An 18,981-nucleotide genomic window follows, 5' to 3' on the forward strand; every position below is an offset into this window, starting at 1 on the left:
GAAAGGTTTTCAAGTTGAGAGATGGTTGGTTTTAAATGGAAGGGTTTTGGAAGAAATCCGCCATTTTCGACCTTGAAAGCAGCGATAAAGACGGGTCTGTAATGGCTATGGAGAATTATGCCCTAACCAACCAAATTCCTCTCATTATAACTATAAACAAACTACGAACAATCCTACCAACGAATCAGACCTTTCCGCTTCCATTTTCTTCCTTCCTTCTTCGCGATCTCTCCCCTCTCTGTTCTGAATCCGGGAGAGATCTATTTCCTTTTCCTTCCAATTTCTTCTTCTCCTCCGCCTCCTCTTCCGTCGATTTTCCCTCTATCAATGGGTTGCGGAGAGTCCAAGCTTGCTGTCGCCACCGCCGATGGCATCCTTCACCGCAAGAAGTCCATCGCCGGACGATCTAAGAGCGGACGCAAATCTGCTGATGGATCGAAGAGCAGCGCCGATGCGGCTGTGGCTGATTTGAAGGTTCCGTCTCAGAACAAAATCGATGAGGAAAAAGTCGATAGCGCTGTGAAGATTGAATCGGAGAATAAGATAGAGCAGCGAGAAGAGAAGAAGATCGATGACGACGCTGCGAAGATTAAATCGGAGAAGAAGATCCATGACGCTGTGAAGATTGAATCGGAGAAGAAGATCGATGGCGCTGTGAAGAGTGAATCGGAGGAGAAGATCGATAGCGTTGTGGCGGAGGTTCAGAATGTGGCGACGGAGGGAGGGAAAACAGAGGAGAGAAAGGAGAAGGAGGTCACCGGTGATAGTGAGAAGAAGGAGAAGGAGGCCACCGGTGATAGTGAGAAGAAGGAGAAGGAGGGCGGAGATAATGGCGGTTCTGTTGAAAAACAGGTCGCCGGAGAAACGAAAGCAGAGAAGGAGAAGGAGAAGGAGGCCGGTGAAATTGTAGTAGAACAGAAGATTAAACCTGTTGAAGAAAAACCGTTGACCGGAGAAGTCGAACAGGGAATTAAACTTGTAGAGGAAAAGCAGTTGGTCGGAGAAACGAAAACAGAGAAGAAGGACGGCGGCGCTGTTGAACAAGCAAACAAACCTGCGGAGGAAAAACAGTTGGCCGAAGAACCCAAAGTAGAGAAGCAAAATGGTACGTAAAATTTTGAAAGAATGCAACAAATTATTTTCATAAAAATGGCTTTTAAAAAATAAGTTAAATTACAACTTTTGACTATTAGCTTTCAAGTTAAATTTATATATTGCTTTCTAAATTTTGTTGTCAAATACTTTTAATATCCAAAACCAAATTTAAAAACAAATTTTTATATTTGACAAATTCAAGCATTTATTTTACTATGGTTAAGGAATGAAAAATATTTGGGTGTTGTTGATATCCAATAACATATTGTCATGTGTCATTTTAAAAAAATGAATTATTATTATTTTGTGTAAAAGAAAGAAAAGATGTTATTAGAGGTGAGTAGGTTGCACTAATCATTCCTTTTAAATAATTATTATAAAATAAATACATTTTTCAAAAACCAAACTTGGCCTAGATTTTTTTAAAGTTTTGAATAGGCTCTAAACATTTAATTGCATTGTTTACTACATTATTAAACATTAAAAATATCTAATAAGTACTTCAACTTTCAATGAACTGTTTTCAAATATAAAATAATGAGTCAACTTATTTATAAATACAACAAATTATTACTGTCTATTATTTATAAACGCCGATAAATGCCTATTAATATCATCATTATCTATCACTATTGATAAATAATGACATTTGACTATATTTCGAAAATATTCCTAACAATTTTACCATTTAAAACGACTATCCCTTCAATTGAAATTTTTAAAAATTATCTTATCAACACTTGATTTTGTGCACAATAAATAGGTAAAGGCTTAGGCTTTTGAAAATTTAGAGAAAGTGGCAATTTCATAATAGCTTAATGATTTCATAAGTACCTCTGAAAGTGGTCTATGATGTATAATTATAACCAAAATACTAATTATAACATTAGTGACTTATTTCATTTTACCCACACAAAGATGTAAAAGTCTTGAATCAATTAAAAATAAGTTGTGAACCGCTAAAAAGGTAATTTATGTGGACAGGAGAGGCAGTGAAATTGAAAGAAGAAACCCAAGCTAAGAAGGAAGAAGCTGCAGCTCCAAAAGTTGAAGAAACCCAAAGCTCAGCCACTCCATTAGAGGACAAGAATGTGAAAGATCCCAAGGTTTGCTAGTGAAAACTTACTTCAATCCTCAAAAAACATCGATACAATAACTTCTAATTGTTGTTATTATTGTTCATTATTTACACTATTATTCAAAAAAGCACAAAATTTTGATTAGAAAAGAAAGAATAATTAGAAATTAACATTATTAAAATAAATAGTGTTTGGAATACTTTTTCACGTGTTTAATTGAAAAAATAAGTCATTTTTTAAAGAAATTTGAGTATTTGACGATCACTCAAAATAGTTTTTAAGTATACTTTAATCCCTTTAAAAAAAAAGAGAAAATTTATTGAAGAAAACTTTTTTAGGCCTAAAGTTAAATTATGATTATGGAAAAATCTTAACTACCTACCTTCTTTGATAAATCAAATTATTAATTAATCTAACAGAATCACTCTTAAATTTTAACTAACATGTAAAAGTTGATAGATAGTAACTTCTAGATTCTGCTTTAATAAAAATCTATTACTTTATTAACAATTACATAAACATATTATAATAATAACCTTTCATGTTAATATATTTTGTCTTATCTATTTTCAAGTTATAATTGATTCAATTTTTTATAACCATTATTTCTTACTTTTATCAAATAATTCAGGTCAAATAAAATTAGTTGAAATTAAAATTATAAAATTTTAAAACAATATATTGTTATCAATATGAAAATAATCAAAACAATGAACTTATTTTGGTTTATACAACTAAATTACATCAATTTAGTATTAATTTATCAAACATCATAATTAATTTTTTTTTAAAATTTGAAATTAAAATTTACTAAACACTATATTACTTCGCTACAACAATCCCGAATGAAACCTTGATCTCAGAAATATGACGTTGGTGTCTATATGGTATTTAAACTTTCAAAAATATAAATTTAGACATAAATCTCGAAATTTAGAGATTAAATTGATAATTAATTTAACTTTACCACAATTATCCAGTGCATTTTACCTAATGTTTGTTGTAAAAATTAAAATATTAAAAAAAAAAGTTAAGAAAACAATATTTTTAAAGGAGTTGTTAATGCAGGAAAATGCAGTTGATTTGGGAGTGAAGGACTCAACAGCAGAGGAAAAGAAAATAGCACCAAAAAGTGGAATAGAAGGAATGCCAGCTAACTGATAAATGATTTTGAGGCCAAATTGAAAGATGATTGGAGAAAATAGTTAATATCTTTCTATATATAAATCAATTAATTGTTAATGATGTTGTAAAGATAACAGAATGTTGATCACTTTTATTGTCTAAATAAGAACTCTGGTGGTTCAATAATAAGTTAAAATGATTTAAACTGACTCAAAAGAGAGGCTCTTAATTAATCTATTTTTAACTCATTTTTACCTTTTTTTTTCCTTAACTCCACTATATTATGCAAAATTGAACTACTGTTACATAAATAATAATGGATTAAAATACTATTTTGAATCACTTTCAAATTTGTTCAATTTTAATATTTATATAGCCCTTCAAATATATCTTTTACTAAATTGATTAAATAATAATAATAATAATTTTCATTCAAAGAAATATAATATGTGGATATGTTTACAAAATTTATAAAGAAATGCTAGTAGATAACAAAAAAATAATAATAAAAATAAATAATAAACTAACAATTGGGACTGATTTTAAGATTTATTAAAAGTACGTGGACTAAAATTGGACAATTGAAAGTTTAATTACTAAAATTGAATAATAATATAATAATAATAAATGACAATTACAAATATAACAATCGGATTTAAAATATTTGTAAATATGACACAATGTAACAAAATTTGTAGATATAACAAAATTTAGATTTTGCTTTCAAAGTTTGTCAGTGATAGACCATATCAATGATAGGGTCTATCAGCACTAGTAGGAGTCTACCATCGATAGAGTTTATCACAGATAGATGTTGCTATATTTGCAAGCCTTTACAAATATTGGTATACACTTAATTATCCAATATAATTACTCTAAATAAAATATTAACAAACTGTCAAAGTTCTTTTGTTTTTTTCTCCTGCTCCCCCCACTTAAATGGGGGTTTTCTTGCCAGTCTCGTCCTTGTAAAAAAAATGGACATTCCTAAAAAGAAGGCAGTACTCAAATAAAACATTAATAAATTAAATGTAAAGTAAGTAATATAAATAATTAAAGTGAAAAAAAAAAAAGCAAACTTTTTGTCAAGTTGTATTAACTTTACTTTACAATGCTAATTTAATGCTAATTTCATCCGATTACAGATTAAACTCGAGTAAGATCTTAGCCTTATATTTAAAAAGCTACTGCAAATTTTACCATTTGATAAGTTTTATTATGGAAGACGGTTAAAAAAAGTAACATATGTGTCTCATGAATTATAAAAGATATATAATATTATTTTGGGTGATTTTGGATCAAAGGGTGCCATTGACATTTAATACAAATAGAAATGAAAAAGTAAAGAAAAAATGTAATATGAGCCAAAGCAACAACTAAAGACCAAAATGGGCTAAGAAAAAGGGGCCCTAGCAAGTGTGCGTGTTCTTAGCCAAGGTCGAGATCGAGCCTTGCCAAATATCCAACGGGGCATGCTTTTCACATGTCTCAACCCAAGAGATCACTTTGGACCCAAAATGTAGCTTCGAGAAGATGTTCAACCTCGATTAAGGCCAAGTTCGACCTTAGCCAAACGGGAAACTCTCTATAAATACGTCATTATAACTCTAACTCGAACTTCAAACTTCTCTATTCTTATGTTCTCCATCTCTGACTTTGGCATCATGGTCGTTTTTCTTTATTTTACCGTTCATCTTTTTCCTTATTCTTCTTCTATATTTTTCTGTGTTACAGTTCATCTTTTTTCATATCTAACATGTCCATGAAAAAAAAAAAAAAAAAAAAAAACTGTAGAATAAACTCAAAAGAAAATAATAAAAAATTAAGAACCTTGTTAGACGTGAAATTAAGTTTGAAAACCTACTGGACTAACTTGAAACCCAAGAAATTCAACTTTTTCTTTTTTTTTAAGGTACAAAAGTTCAACTACTAAAACTGTACTTTTACCAAAACCAAATTTTAATAACCTTAGCTGAACAAAACTCAACCATTTGCTCAACAATTGTGCCATATTTATCAAATCGTAATAAAAATTGATATAATTATAATGAAAGTTCCTTGATGAATTAGTTGTAATGAACTTAAATCGCAAATGTAATTAAATTGTTTTTTTATCGCATTTACTTATAAGTATGAATTTTGTCACACCATTATCGTTACCTCTGAAGATCAGATAGTAACGGTTACAGTAAAAATGTCAAAAATCCATAATTTTTCCTCTAGAACAGTAACAACAATGATAATGGTAAGGATAACGACACAACACAAGTAAATACTACCAAAGGAAATCAAATGAGGTCCCTTTCATATTACCATTGATTTATTACCTTACGGGATGAGCTAAAGAAAACTTTACCATTCACTCCGGCTCCTACAAAAAACCAAATCAATGACCTAAAATTGAAAAGCCACCTGAACAAATAGACCGACTGAAATACCTTTTAAGTTTTTAAGACACTATCAAAGCAAATCAATGAATGTAATCTTGCACCTTGAGGTTGGAAGTTTTAATTCTAACTTCAAATTTCGTTTCTATAGGTTATTTCAAATTCAGACGTTATTATGGTTGGTGCATAATCCAAAACATATTAACATATAATAAAACGAGCTTTGATCCTCTTCGGCTGTTCCCTGCATTAGAATTCAAAGCAAAAACAACCAATAACAATAATATATAAACACATGAATGTTTCTTTCATGCTATTCAAAATTGCATCTTATTGTAACCTCTCTATCTACATTATATTAAAACTAACAATTTTCAGCGTATAGACACATGCTTCGGACATTCTTCAATAATATACATTTTTTCATATGTACAAAATAAAGGAAGCAAGTTATTTACAAGGATGGATATTGAATTACCGGCCAAAACCCCACATCGATAGAGTCATTTACTGGCAATCTTGAACAAGATTTGATAGAATTCACATGGTACCCGGCCCCTCCATTGTCTTCTTTTAAGGTTATTATGAAAGAAAAAGCATGGCATTATAGAATGAATGCTACCAGGATTCGCCATTGAGTACCGACTGTTCGTTCAGTCTGATAAGAGAAATTCCAGGAACTTTAGAGAAAACTCGGTTTCCGTTCAGATCTGTCGCTCCATATGCCGCCAGAGGAGGATCCATTACAAATCTACATGACCTCCATGCCGGACTACTTAACTCAACACCATAGTACACCAAATGATCTGAAATACTTTTCCCAGATACAGACCTGCATTGATGCAACAGGTTAAAAGTATTAGGCCAAGTCCATGACCAAACAAGGAAAGTTCATCTCTTAGTTGAGAGAAAACTCGTCAAGAACATTATTCTATTTCAAATGATATTGCTAAAAGCTTCCTATTACAACTCTAAAGTGACTATTTATAGTCTTACAATGAAATAAAACAATCAACTAATTGATTCTAAAATATTAATTAAACACTAATTAATCTAAATTAACAACTAAACAAATATTAAACTGAAATATACTAATTATCTCCTAATTCTCCTCCTCAGGCATTGGCAATATGTTTATTGTTTATGCACTTTTAGATTACTCGATCTAGATTTTTCACGATTCAAAATTCATAGCTCAAAAATTAGGCACCAAGTTTCAGAATAAATCCACAAATAAGGCATGCCTCTCATCAACATTAGATCAAGTAGAGAAGAATTACCTGCTACAGGATGGGTCTTCACCAGAACCATCACAAATCTTTTCAGCTTGATAAACGAAACTTCCAAATCCAACGTTATACAGCCAAACCTGCAGATAATTGGAACTCTTAACTTAACGAAATGGCTCTAACTTAGCAGAAAAAATGTAATGCTTCTGCCAATTGGGTCTGAAATGAAATGTGTACAACTTTTAGGGTTAGTGGTATTAAACATTGTACAAGTACCAATAGCATGCCCTAAAAAAGCATATGAGGTTACTTTATTTTATTTTTTCCTCCCTCTCTCTGCTTGACAATTGCAATCAACCAAATATTTTTACCAGAGTCGGATTTCTGAGGGTATGGACAAACAATTTCTCAAAAGATATATTTACTTTTACAACCCTCATTTAACAGTTAAAATTGAGAAATATTGTTTGATATCAAAGAGGCATACCTCTCTAGGAAAATGGCGATATGTCTTTTTAGGAAAATAAGTATAAAATGGAGGCAAATGGGGAACAACATCATTTCCATTTGTAACTCGAAATGTATTTGGCACTATATTGCTATAGTAAGATGCAAATACAGCATTGCCAATACGAGGCTGTCCAAATGTCATAACCTGGACATTCTGGGAATTGTAGTTAACCTGTAATGAATTAGAAAATCCTCAGTGTATGCATCCATCCACTAAACAAGAGGATCTAAATAATTACCTAACACAAAAAAATTCATATCTCCTTAAGATACTAAAGTATTGATAACAAGAATGTTCAAGCACCCTTATAAAAAATGTTCAAGTGCAACACAGGCAGTCGAAATATATTTTTAACTTTAATTTCAGTATATTGACCATTCATGCAAATAGTAAGATTGTTAAATGTCTAGCACCTTTGGCCAATATATCTTTCAGAAAAAGCACGACAACAATTATCACAGTTATCAAGGAAGGAAGAATCCAACATCACTTACTGCAAGATCAAGGCCACAAAATGCTGCCATTGCCCCTCCCATTGAATGTCCAGTCACCATGATGTCAAGGTTACCATAGAACTTCCTGGCTCTATCAACAGCACTTAATATCGCAGGGCGTATCGTTGTATTGTGATAAGCATAATAAAACCCGTGGTGCACCTGAGGTAAGACAAGAATGGAAGTTATTGCTTTTCTCTCTAACTGCACAACACTGAGTTCTGGTAAAAATAATGAGATAAAGAGTCTCATCAAGGACTGCGGTCCAAATCCTATTTGGCGTACCGTAATTAAAAGAACCAAATTTTATCTAGAAAATATATTAATTAATGAAAGTCAAATAAGAACTAAGAAACATAACTATATAAATAGAAGGCTAATTAAAAAAAACTAAAAGTTAATAAAAAGAGAAAATTACGTGTTAAATTTTCCAACTCCTCCTTAGTGCAGTTTGTTACTCCTGAATTCTGATCATGGACTATTAAATATTTTAGAAGCTCAGTTAGGTTCCTATATCTTTTTGTAGGACTTCAAACAGACTCCATGGCTGCAACTCTATACTCTTCAATTTGTTGTCGTTTAAAACTCTAACCTAAGTCCATCTCTCCACACTCCTCGTGCTTGGTTAATCCTTCAATAATCAATATGATATAAAGACATAACATCCAACAATCAAATCTTGAGGATTTAAACATGCACTAGAAGCAACTTTACCCAGTGCAATCCTTCTTTTATATTATCATAGATAAGGATTTAAGCAAGCAGAGGAAGAATTAGAGTTGGAAGACCTACAATCTTTTCGACCTTTCGACGTCTTATGAAAAGAACTAAGAACCTATTTAAGCTCCTAGAGTATTCAATTTAGATAGGATTGCATTCACGATCAGGAGTAAGTTGAGTAACTTTACCTCTACTACATACTAAATAACAGTTAGCAGAAACTTTTCAGAATACACACCATTGCATCCGGCATGCCAGGGTACATCAGGTCAAGCTGCTTCCAGTATAGGTCTTCAATCCAGTTCTGTATGCTGTAAATAAAGTTAAATGTATAGAGTAGAGTCAATATAGCCATCAACAACCCCCAACATCAGATGTTTTATTTATCTAGTCCTAGTCAACAAATGATTTGATTAACTGGTTTCATAAAATAGAAAGCATGGGCATGGTTACAGAAAAGCATAACTTCAGTGGCATGATTTTCAGAAATTTTGTCATGGTTGATCAATAGTTTGCAAGGTCAAATTGTCAAAGGACAAAAGTATTATCATAAACCACAAAAATAAATCGGTGCATCACTCATGTATACTGATACTTTAGACTGGAAAATTGTTTTCCATTTTCTCAATTGCAAAATGCGAAAGTTTGATATCACAAGAAAAAGGAAGCTATTAGTCCACTAGTGAAGAAAAATAAACTCATGTAAATGAAAATTTTCACCCTGAAAACCTGTATTCACTCACCTGTTTTCTTGAGTTCCTCTAAAAGCAATAATGACAGCATTAAGACTCTCTGCTACTCCGACATATGCCTGCAGTAAAGAACAAAAATAATATCACAACAATAAATGGCAACCAAACTCGATTAGTATAGGCCTAAAAACCATCCAATGAAATATACCTGTAGGCAGTGCTGGACATCAACAACCAGTTCTATAACTTCAAACCCCTGTTTCCATTGAAAATAAGCATAGCTGCTGATTATTTTGGCTAAAAGAATACAAATAAAGTCAACTGCCTCAACAGTCGACACATATAAATTTTAACTATCAAAGAGTTAAATATTTAGTATGTGTCCACATCCAATTAATATCATCATCAGATTACCTAAGTACCTGAGTCAGGCCATCGCATCTTGTGCATGTCCAAGTAAACAGTTCCGTTAAATCAGATATGTATGCCTGCAATCACAAATTGCTCAATTCAAGCGAGTGACGCAACTATAAGCAGCACATAACATGAAGAACACGAGTATCTCCAGGAATTAAAAGACAAAAGCATACCGCAGAAGCATACTCCACCAAGATTTCGGCAAGAGTGTGGTTAAAGGAAATAGCATCACCGCTGCGCTTGTGGTTAAATCTGAACTCTGAATTTGAGGAATTCAAGGACAATATTAGACGAACTCGATGTTTTCACCGAACAAAAATAAACGAACAACATGCACACTGTGTTTCGATACTTAAAATCAAAACAACAAACAAAAACCAAACAAGTTAAACGTATTACCCCTTCCGACGGAAAAAACGATCAGGCAAGCAAAAATCACCACTGTCAACCATCTATGCCTCTCCATAGTCCAGAAAACTAAACGAGTCATGATTTAAAAAAAAAAAAAAAAATCAAAACACGCAAAGAAAGTGCAAGGCGATTAAAAGGAGAATCATCAGTGCCTCTAACGCCGAGGAAGGAGCAATCGAAATTCGAACGTCAATTTGCAGCAATCGAATTCAACTCACAAAATCAGAATCACATTCCACAAACAGGAAAACTAATCGAAATAAAGAAGAATTATAAAAAGGGAAAAAAGAACTATGAAAGCGAACGAACTTGGAAAAGGAGAAAAGCAGCCCGGCGATTCGGCGGTTGTGTCGATGATCGCAACGTTCAACTACCAACGACGGCACCGACTTGAATCAAGGAAAGAGGAATGGTGCGTGTCGAAGGACCTAAGCAAGTGCAATCAGTCCTTGCCGGAGAAGGAAAGGGAAATTTTCTGCAACAAACGGACAAAGTTTAACGAAGCAGGAGAATGACGGAAAACGACTTAAGAAGCCGGTGATTTACGTAAAGTTAAAAATGATATTTTAGATTACCGAAAATGCCCTGGCTTATGAGTTTATTTACGCTTTTGCATCGAGTTTGAGCTAGCTGATTCTACGATGGATTGAATACACTCTGCCTCCTCTTAAAATTCTGTGGTTTTTTTTTGTTGCAGCAATTTCAAGAATCTTCGATCATGTTTTTTCTTAAAAAAATAATTATCTTTTTTTAATTTAAAGATTTAAGCAGGAGAAAACTTTAAATTTTAATTTCAACCTTCAATTATGACCTAAAATATTTATTATTACTTTTACAAGATCAGAGACTAATTATATAATTAAGTAAACCATTAAATTTTTTTAGTTCAATATGATTTTAGCTAAGATATATGCATCAGTGAGTTGGATTATGCTCAGGTTAAGCAATAAAACAATGTTTGATATAAAATATTGAAATAATTAATAATTCTATTGAAAATGTGAAATTGGTGTGCTACAATCTACACTTATCATAACCTTTCTTAGAGGAAAAAAGGTAAATGGCATTGTGTAGGTATACATGATTTAATATGTCAATTTAAATATAGTTGAATAGGGTCCGTGGTAGATCTAGAAATTTTGTTGATGGAAAGCTTTATATAATTTAGTAAAAATAAAAGTAATGAGTGGGGATTGAATTTAGGTTTAGAGAGGACTAAAAAATAGATTTACCGCTAGCCTAGTTAATAGTTTTGATACTATACCAGTTATATATATATATATAAAGAACATAAAGTTGGGAAGGACTCAATCCCCAGACCCATACTAACTCCGCCCGTAAATGGGGTATTACATATGTTGTCATTTGTCAAAGATTTGAATTTTCAACTCTCGCATATTATTGAATTAAATGTATAAACATAGAGAAAGAATACTTGTGCAACCCATCTCCATCCATCTTTTCAAAAAAAAAAAAAAAATGAAAAAAATGAAAATTTTTATTTGCCACACGACAACTTATTATTGGTCACTTGGTTGGTCTATTGCACAAAAATGGGTGTTAGTCGGGCTGCTGCACAAAGAACATGCAAATACATCCAAGTATTTTTCCTATATAAAGTTTAATTCTAATCTATAAACTTTGAGTTATGTATCTAGTCTATTTAATCCCAAACTTTTAATTTTGCAAATTTAATTAATTGACTTTGATATTTTTTAATACTCAATATATTAGATACAAAATTGAAAGTTTACATTCTTATTCGACATAAAATACAATTTTATATTTAATAGATCAATTAATTTTTAAAATTTTCAAAATTTTCAAAGATCCATTAAACATAAAATTATATTTTTAAAAATGGAAGGATCTAAGCTTGTCATTTAACTCATACATGTGAACATAGATAGATCATATGAAATGTGCATTTTATCCCACAGTTTTTATTTTATTCCAGGCATCTCCAAAAGATCCTCTTAAAAAGAAGTTTCTCCATTCTATTTTAAGGGGGAAATAATTTAAAATTACTCTGATATTCTCAGAATATCCCATAGATATAATTTTTGGGAAAAAAAAAGGGAATTTGATATCATTTATCAATAAAATTCTTTTAATCACATCAATAATTTAAAAATAGAAAAATTTTCACAAATAGAAAAAATGTCAAACTTCTATCATAAGATCAACCTCTATAAAAAAAAAAAAAATTAATTTTTGCTATTTTGTATAAATAATTTCTCTTATTTTTCTATTTTTAAAAATTCTCCCTAAAAATATTAAACAAGAGCCCATTCACCAAATAGTCATTCACACGTGTATTTTACCCATAATAAACAATTTAAAATTCTTAACCAAATTTCAAAAAGAAAAATTAGAAATGTGAGTTTTTTTTTTTTTCTTTCTTTCCCAACAATGTTTATTTTATTATAATTTAATTACTATTTAAAAAGTGTACACATATATTACAAATGGCTAGTAGACCAAAGTAGGTTCTAAAAATAAAATAATCATTACTATTTTTCTCTTTTTCTCTCGTATTCAATTAAACATCTATTTGAATTTTGAAAAGTGCTTAAAACTACTTTTAAAATACTTAGAAAGTTAATTCAAACCAACAAAGAGAGAAACTAGAGTACTTTACTCCAAGAATTTACTTAACTAAATGGAAGAAAAATCATTGTATTTGGCTACCAGCATAGTTGCCCCTAATAAACATGGGATGGCTGTTTGAAATCAAAATCCTCTCCATATACAATCAACCGTTTAGAAATACCAACCACATTCTGTCAGCTTCCGCCAATAATTTTGGGGAGAGAAATTCATACATCTAACAGTTTAAAAATACCAACCACATTGTTTCAACCTCCTTCACTAATTTCTCCAGCGGAGGCAAAAAAGAAGAAAAATTATTGTATGTGGCCACCACAATGTATCTGTGCCTAATAACCGTTGGATGTAGGTTTGGAACTTTGAACTACGTGTCTCCTACTATTTGATACAAGTTCAAAATACAATTTATAATTTTTAATGTACATCCAACGATATAAAAGTACCAGTCACATTGTTCTAACCTCCTCGAATAATTTCTCGAGATTTCGCGAGTTAACAAAACACACACGAAGAAAGATGAAAGAGAAGGAGGAAAGAGAGAGGGAGAGAATGAACAACAAACCTTTGTGTATAGCCGAAAGCATGACCAACTGTGACTCAGAGAGAATCCATATATGAAAGGGATTTGTAGGACTAAGAAGAAAGAACTGAACTAATAGCCATAAGTAACAATGGAAACCCCACACCAAACTCACTACTTTTTCCAATATTCATTCCCATCCTCACCATGAAATTTCAGACACCTCCAAAATTTACATGGTTCAACCAGGAACCGACCGACCAACCTAAGCTCGACACCTTGATTCGATTACCATTCTCCCTCTTCCTTTACCTCACCATTGTTTTCCACACTCATAGAAGAACCACCAGCAAGAACAGTAAAACTTGGATGCAATTGATACTAGAAAAAAATTTTATTTTCTGGGTTGGACTTGCAAATGGAAGTACCTGTAGTTTTGTAATCTGAATCTTTCCTTCGTCTTCTTCCTGCAATTTTTACCTGTAGTCTAGTAGGCACTTGCAACTTCATTTCCTATCAGAAGATCAAGCAAAATGTGACAAGGAACTTCGAGCTTCTTTTCTTTCATTCTTGTGAACCGTCAAAGCTGCCTTGTGCATTTGCCCGCTTTCTCTCTCTCCAGTTTTCACCCCACACTTTTGCTTCTGCAACTGCACGTTCTCTGTTTAGGTCGCGGTTCCTTGGTGTTTCCCTTGCTCTCCCAGTATATACAGGACTGTCTCGCTGAGATTCTTGTCGCTCTAGCTCATCCAATCCCCATTTTCGACCAGATCCGCCTCCAGTGTCAATTTTGCTCAGCTCTGTACCTCCACAATTCAATTCCCTATGGAGGTCTTTCTTTCGGTAATCAGGTGAGTTTCTGTAGTTCGATGGGGAACCACGTCCTCGTCCACGTTCATCAGGGCTATCCAGTCCATCTGGAAAACCTCTCCGTTCATCTCGGGCTCGTGGAGTAGATCCACCCATTCGATTGCTTTGAGAAGCAGCTGCATTAGGATCATAAGTTTGGGAAGCTAAATACGTCAAAGCAGTAACAACGTCCCCTATTAGAGGTCTTGTTGCAGCCTGTTCCTGCAAACACATTGCTGCAACTGCCAATGCTTGATAAAGTCCCCGCATGGGATATCGACCTTGTAGTAGTGGATCAGCCATCTTAGGGAACTTCCGGCGATCTTTAAAAAGTGGCCGAGCCTGTATACCATTTGAAAGCAAAAGGCTTGAGTAATTAATATAAACAGAAATGCACAAAGAATGAAATCGATAAAGAAAAGAGTCGAGCATACTTACCCATGCGACAAGATTATGCTCCCCTGGACCTCTGGTATTATCAATTGCCTTGCGCCCCGTGATAAGTTCTAAAAAGACAACTCCAAAACTATATACATCCGATTTGAGAGTGAGTTGGCCAGTCATAGCATACTCTGGAGCACAGTAACCATATGTTCCCATCACTCTCGTCGAGACATGAGTCTTATCACCAACTGGACCCAGTTTTGCTAGACCGAAATCTGACAGCTTGGGGTGATAGCCCTCATCAAGAAGAATATTCGACGACTTCAAGTCTCGATATATAACAGGGGGGTTTGCTTTGTCATGCAAATATTCCAATCCTTTTGCAGCACCAGCTGCGATCTTCATTCTAGTATTCCAGTCCAAGGGCTCCTTATCTGGCGGAAGATCTGAAAAACAGGTATAAAAGGTAATCAGAAAGGTGTTAAAGAATACAAATTGATGGCTGAATGCTAAAATTTCAGGAGAACGCAAGATTTGTAAAAATTTAGCCGAAATTAACACATGCGAAACAATCCTAAGATTACAAAACCAAGAAAGGGCAACAACCGAGTCAGTGTTTTGAACATCATGAATTGCTGGCTTGTGGCCTAGCTGCATTGCCACAATGCACTGGCAGTCAATCATTTGTCACTTCAAACAGTAAATATATACACACATAACAAAATCGGACTTTGAGTGACACATCAGAGACTATAACTCTTAAATTAATGATCAAACAGCATTATCGTGAACCACTTTTGTAGCTTCTGATTCTGAATCAGATGCCTTTCAATGAGAGAAATCCCAATTGATAACTATATCTTAAAAATATGATGGGAACCCAACACAAGACAAATTATCTTCAAAATAGAACAAAGGATGTATAAATTGAAGCATTTGAGAGATTCGGTGCTCTCAAGATGACTATCCCCAAAATTTGCTTGTTGCCGACTCCCCACTCTCACTCTACTTATAACTACCAACTCTATCTAACTTGCCAAATGAAATCAAGACATCAAGAATAATTGATATAACTTACAAACGAGCTAGCACATCAGAAAAATAACCTCCAAAACACCACATCGGAATATACTACATCAGGAATATGTGGATCAGACGATGCTTTCAGAATTGAAACTTAAAGATTTGTGCCATAACCTCCAAAACAGCACATTGGTAATATACTACTTCAGGAATATGTGGATTAGATGCTTTCAGAATTGGAACTTAAAGATTTGTTCCTTCCACAAGATGAAAAGAAAAAAGGAAGGGTAGATATCGAACCATGCAAATGATCTTCCAATGAACCCAACGGCATAAACTCATAAACAAGAAGACGTTGATCCCCATCAGCACAATAGCCTATCAAGTTAACAAGATTTGGGTGATGTAACAGGCTAAGCATTAGAACCTCCACCAAAAATTCACGATTTCCTTGAAGACCATTACGGTCAAGCTGCTTCACAGCCACTACCTGCATATTATAAGCGTAATCATTCAGAACTTACATATTCATGTTATAAATTTGCGAGAAAGTATTACCTAACCTGTCCTGTGCTCTCCAAGCGTCCTTTGTAAACCCTTCCAAATCCCCCTTCTCCCAGCAAGCATTCTGATCTAAAGTTCTTTGTGGCCATAGCAAGCTCCCGAAATGTAAATGTTTGGGCTGCAATATGTGCTGTTGTTCCATCCTTTTGAACAGTTGGTTCCTTCTTAGCATCAGATACACTCCGTGACTTCGATTTATCTGTGAAAACTAGCAACTTAGACGTTGTACGGTTCGTATCAACCATAATAATGTACTAAAATTCATAAACATGCTAATATTTAGCAAAGTATAAATCCCATTTCTAGAAACAAACAAAAGAATATAGGAAGTTAAATTCCAAATGAATCCATATACTTCAATGTTGTTTGCATCCTACAAACTAATTTGACAAAATCACCAGATGCAGATTATAGCATAACTCTATGACATGGTTCACATAAGTCTACTGAATTTGACATTTTCATTTCTTAAAATAAAAACAATTCATGGTGTTGTGAAATTGTGAATTGTTAAAAATAGTGATGACTGCGTTAAATAAGCTTATCCAACTGACAAATGAACATACATTTTGCCCTTTAGAGAGCTTTAAGCATTTCCATGAAAGACACTACCTAGTCCATACAATTCCCTCCAACAGAGTCAAAAGCTTCACAAAACATCACTAATCTAAACCAGTTGAATTGAACACATATCCCAAAGCCATCCTCAGTTAAGAAGAAACCAGAAATTACCACAGAGAACACGATGAGGAAGTTAACAAAACCGCACAAAGACAAGTAGGGTCCCAAAAACACAAACCCAATTCAAAAGGAAAACGAAACGCCATTCAATTCTTCAGATCAAAACGACACAAAATTTCTCCGAAAAACCTATCAACAACGAAAACTCGATGAACCACCAAAAATTGCCAGAGTTGAAGGAAGCCATAGCTCTATTAACAAGGAAAAGAAACAAAACCATACAGAATTAAGCCCAAAAAATGAAGAGTCCACCATTGATTAAATCACCTGAGCTCACTCTGGTAACATGGTGAGACTGAGCGGTGGAGCCATCCTTAGCTGAATCCTTCTTAGTAGCTTCCTTCACACCATTACCATCTTCATCGGAGGATCCAAAACAAGGAAAACACCCACCCATAATCAAGTGAAAAACAAGCAAAAAAAAAAAAAAAAAAAAATCCAAAGAAAATCCACTCGAACGAACCCAATTACAGGGCCAAATTTAACTTAAACGATTCATAATCATCCAACCCCTAAAATTGGCCCTCTTCCTCAACTTTTTAGACAAACCCATCTCCAAATTTCCATCAACATCCTTTCTCTTCCTCGCTTTCTCGCTTCAGAATTCTGGGTGGCCATTAAAGGAAAAGATCGCGGCCAACATGCCCGAGAAGCAGATCACCAAATCGAAGAAACTGACGTCGTGGAAGAGTAGCAAGGTAAAGAAAAAGGAATGTGAATGTGAAAACCTTTTTTTTTTTTTAAATTTTAAATTTTGAAAAGAGGAAGAAAAAAAAAAAAAAAAGACAGTCGATTAAGTAGAAAATAAGATATTTATATGGGGAGTATTGAATTTTGAAAGACCAAATCTGGGTGCAATTAATTTCTTAGTTGCAAATCCATTGGAAATTAATTTTTAATTTCTACCTTTGGATGAAAAAGAAGAAAAGAGGGAAAAAAAAAAATTACGGCCAGTGTGGCAGAAGGGATTGGTAATAATAATGATCGCGGTCGGAGGGAGTGGGCCCCACAGTGGAGGGGAATGTGCTCCCTCTCTCCCACATTTGTGATGGACATTCTTAAGCACATGTTTTAAATCTCATTTTATTGCCTTCTTATTATCCAATTGTAACACTATTTCGATTTGTGGCTTTCCTATATTATAATATTATATATAATAGAAATTTCATTTTAAATGATAAAACTCTTTAAAATATTTATAAATAATACTAAAATATCATAATCTATTTGGGATAGACTATGATATTTTACTATTATTTGAAAATAGCTCTATATAATAACACATTGGTTCTTGTATTTTAGAGTTTGTTGCTAAAGTAAATCTAGCTCAATGATAATTGACATGACTTTTCTCTCTTAAAAAAATAGTTCGTTCAATTTTTGTCCAATTACTTTCAAATATCCAACTTTTGATTTTCGTACTTTCAATATATCTTAAATTTATGGGCCGTTTGGGGTAAGGACTATCTTAAGACTAACCACCTCTTGCTACGGTAAATACTATTTTGTAGTCCTCAATTATTTATAGTCAACACTATTTCAAAACTTTCATTTACTACAGTATTTACTATTTGCTATAGTTTTTACTATTTTACATTCGTCTTTTTTATTATTATTATTCTTTGACACAGTATTTACTATTTCATTCTTAAACTAAAATGGTTTACATCTCAAACACATATTATTATAACTTGACCTAAAATAATTTATATCCCAAACACAAACTATTATAACCCAACTATAATAACCAATCCTTTGCTCCGAACGTCCCTTAGTTTCTCAATAAATTTTTAATACAACAACGGTGGGAATGGAGAATCAAACCTACAACCTCTAAGGTGGAAAGTCATGTTAATTATATTTGAGTTAAGCTTACTTTGACTAGTCTCTTGAAGTTAATTTTTATCAAAATTGACTAAATAATAACAATTGTTCCCATATAGGAAAATCCCTATATGAGAATATATTTTCAAATTTTAGATTAAGAATTCGGATAAGTAACAATAAGTTTTTGAAAAAAAAAATATTAGTGATATAGACTAAATTTAAGATTTATTAAAAATATATAGATTAAATTTGCACAAACTCCAACATAGAAAGACTCCAATGATATTTTAACCATACATCTTT

The 18,981-nt window shown here is 33.0% G+C and overlaps 3 protein-coding genes across 6 annotated transcripts; 1 reads left to right on the forward strand and 2 right to left on the reverse strand.

Annotated features, from left to right (window-relative positions):
* On the forward strand, positions 1-3,547 carry LOC120089077 (uncharacterized). The gene is made up of 3 exons (XM_039046504.2): positions 1-1,105; positions 2,080-2,201; positions 3,243-3,547. The coding sequence occupies exons 1-3, from the start codon at positions 328-330 to the stop codon at positions 3,333-3,335; spliced, it is 993 nt and encodes a 330-aa protein (XP_038902432.1). The 5' UTR covers positions 1-327; the 3' UTR covers positions 3,336-3,547.
* Positions 3,548-6,016: 2,469 nt separating this feature from the next.
* On the reverse strand, positions 6,017-10,728 carry LOC120067704 (alpha/beta-Hydrolases superfamily protein). Of its 4 annotated transcripts, XM_039019250.2 has the most exons (11): positions 10,470-10,728; positions 10,149-10,226; positions 9,923-10,008; positions 9,755-9,820; positions 9,541-9,588; positions 9,384-9,451; positions 8,879-8,951; positions 7,921-8,082; positions 7,403-7,597; positions 6,967-7,055; positions 6,017-6,518 (listed from the first exon to the last, which is right to left on the reverse strand). In XM_039019250.2, the coding sequence occupies exons 2-11, from the start codon at positions 10,213-10,215 to the stop codon at positions 6,305-6,307; spliced, it is 1,068 nt and encodes a 355-aa protein (XP_038875178.2). In that variant the 5' UTR covers positions 10,216-10,226; positions 10,470-10,728; the 3' UTR covers positions 6,017-6,304. The 4 variants fall into 4 exon arrangements, with proteins under 4 accessions (XP_038875178.2, XP_090174546.1, XP_090174544.1 ...); XM_090318420.1 differs by lacking the exon at positions 10,149-10,226 and having other exon boundaries at positions 10,470-10,676; XM_090318418.1 differs by lacking the exon at positions 7,403-7,597 and having other exon boundaries at positions 10,470-10,676.
* Positions 10,729-13,320: 2,592 nt separating this feature from the next.
* On the reverse strand, positions 13,321-17,798 carry LOC120085041 (Protein kinase superfamily protein). Its single transcript, XM_039040875.2, has 5 exons — positions 17,119-17,798; positions 16,110-16,309; positions 15,847-16,036; positions 14,578-14,969; positions 13,321-14,481 (listed from the first exon to the last, which is right to left on the reverse strand). Exons 1-5 carry the CDS (start codon positions 17,246-17,248, stop codon positions 13,855-13,857), a joined length of 1,539 nt encoding a protein of 512 aa, XP_038896803.2. The 5' UTR covers positions 17,249-17,798; the 3' UTR covers positions 13,321-13,854.
* Between the last annotated feature and the right edge of the window lie 1,183 nt (positions 17,799-18,981).

Source organism: Benincasa hispida, chromosome 1 (assembly GCF_027475165.1).
Source record: "Benincasa hispida cultivar pf3 chromosome 1, pf3_genome.v1.1, whole genome shotgun sequence".
Taxonomy (NCBI): Eukaryota; Viridiplantae; Streptophyta; class Magnoliopsida; order Cucurbitales; family Cucurbitaceae; genus Benincasa; species Benincasa hispida.

Excerpts from the sequence above, each read along its gene's own strand:
- LOC120067704 (XM_039019250.2), bottom strand. The coding sequence starts at position 10,215 with ATGGAGAGGCATAGATGGTTGACAGTGGTGATTTTTGCTTGCCTGATC. Across the intron at positions 10,009-10,148 it reads CGTTTTTTCCGTCGGAAGGG|AGTTCAGATTTAACCACAAG; the intron begins GTAATACGTTTA and ends CCTCAAATTCAG. Across the intron at positions 8,083-8,878 it reads CTGGCATGCCGGATGCAATG|GTGCACCACGGGTTTTATTA; the intron begins GTGTGTATTCTG and ends GTCTTACCTCAG.
- LOC120085041 (XM_039040875.2), bottom strand. The coding sequence starts at position 17,248 with ATGGGTGGGTGTTTTCCTTGTTTTGGATCCTCCGATGAAGATGGTAAT. Across the intron at positions 16,037-16,109 it reads GCTTGGAGAGCACAGGACAG|GTAGTGGCTGTGAAGCAGCT; the intron begins GTTAGGTAATAC and ends TATAATATGCAG. Across the intron at positions 14,482-14,577 it reads AGCATAATCTTGTCGCATGG|GCTCGGCCACTTTTTAAAGA; the intron begins GTAAGTATGCTC and ends AATGGTATACAG.
- LOC120089077 (XM_039046504.2), top strand. The coding sequence starts at position 328 with ATGGGTTGCGGAGAGTCCAAGCTTGCTGTCGCCACCGCCGATGGCATC. Across the intron at positions 1,106-2,079 it reads CAAAGTAGAGAAGCAAAATG|GAGAGGCAGTGAAATTGAAA; the intron begins GTACGTAAAATT and ends TTATGTGGACAG. Across the intron at positions 2,202-3,242 it reads AGAATGTGAAAGATCCCAAG|GAAAATGCAGTTGATTTGGG; the intron begins GTTTGCTAGTGA and ends TTGTTAATGCAG.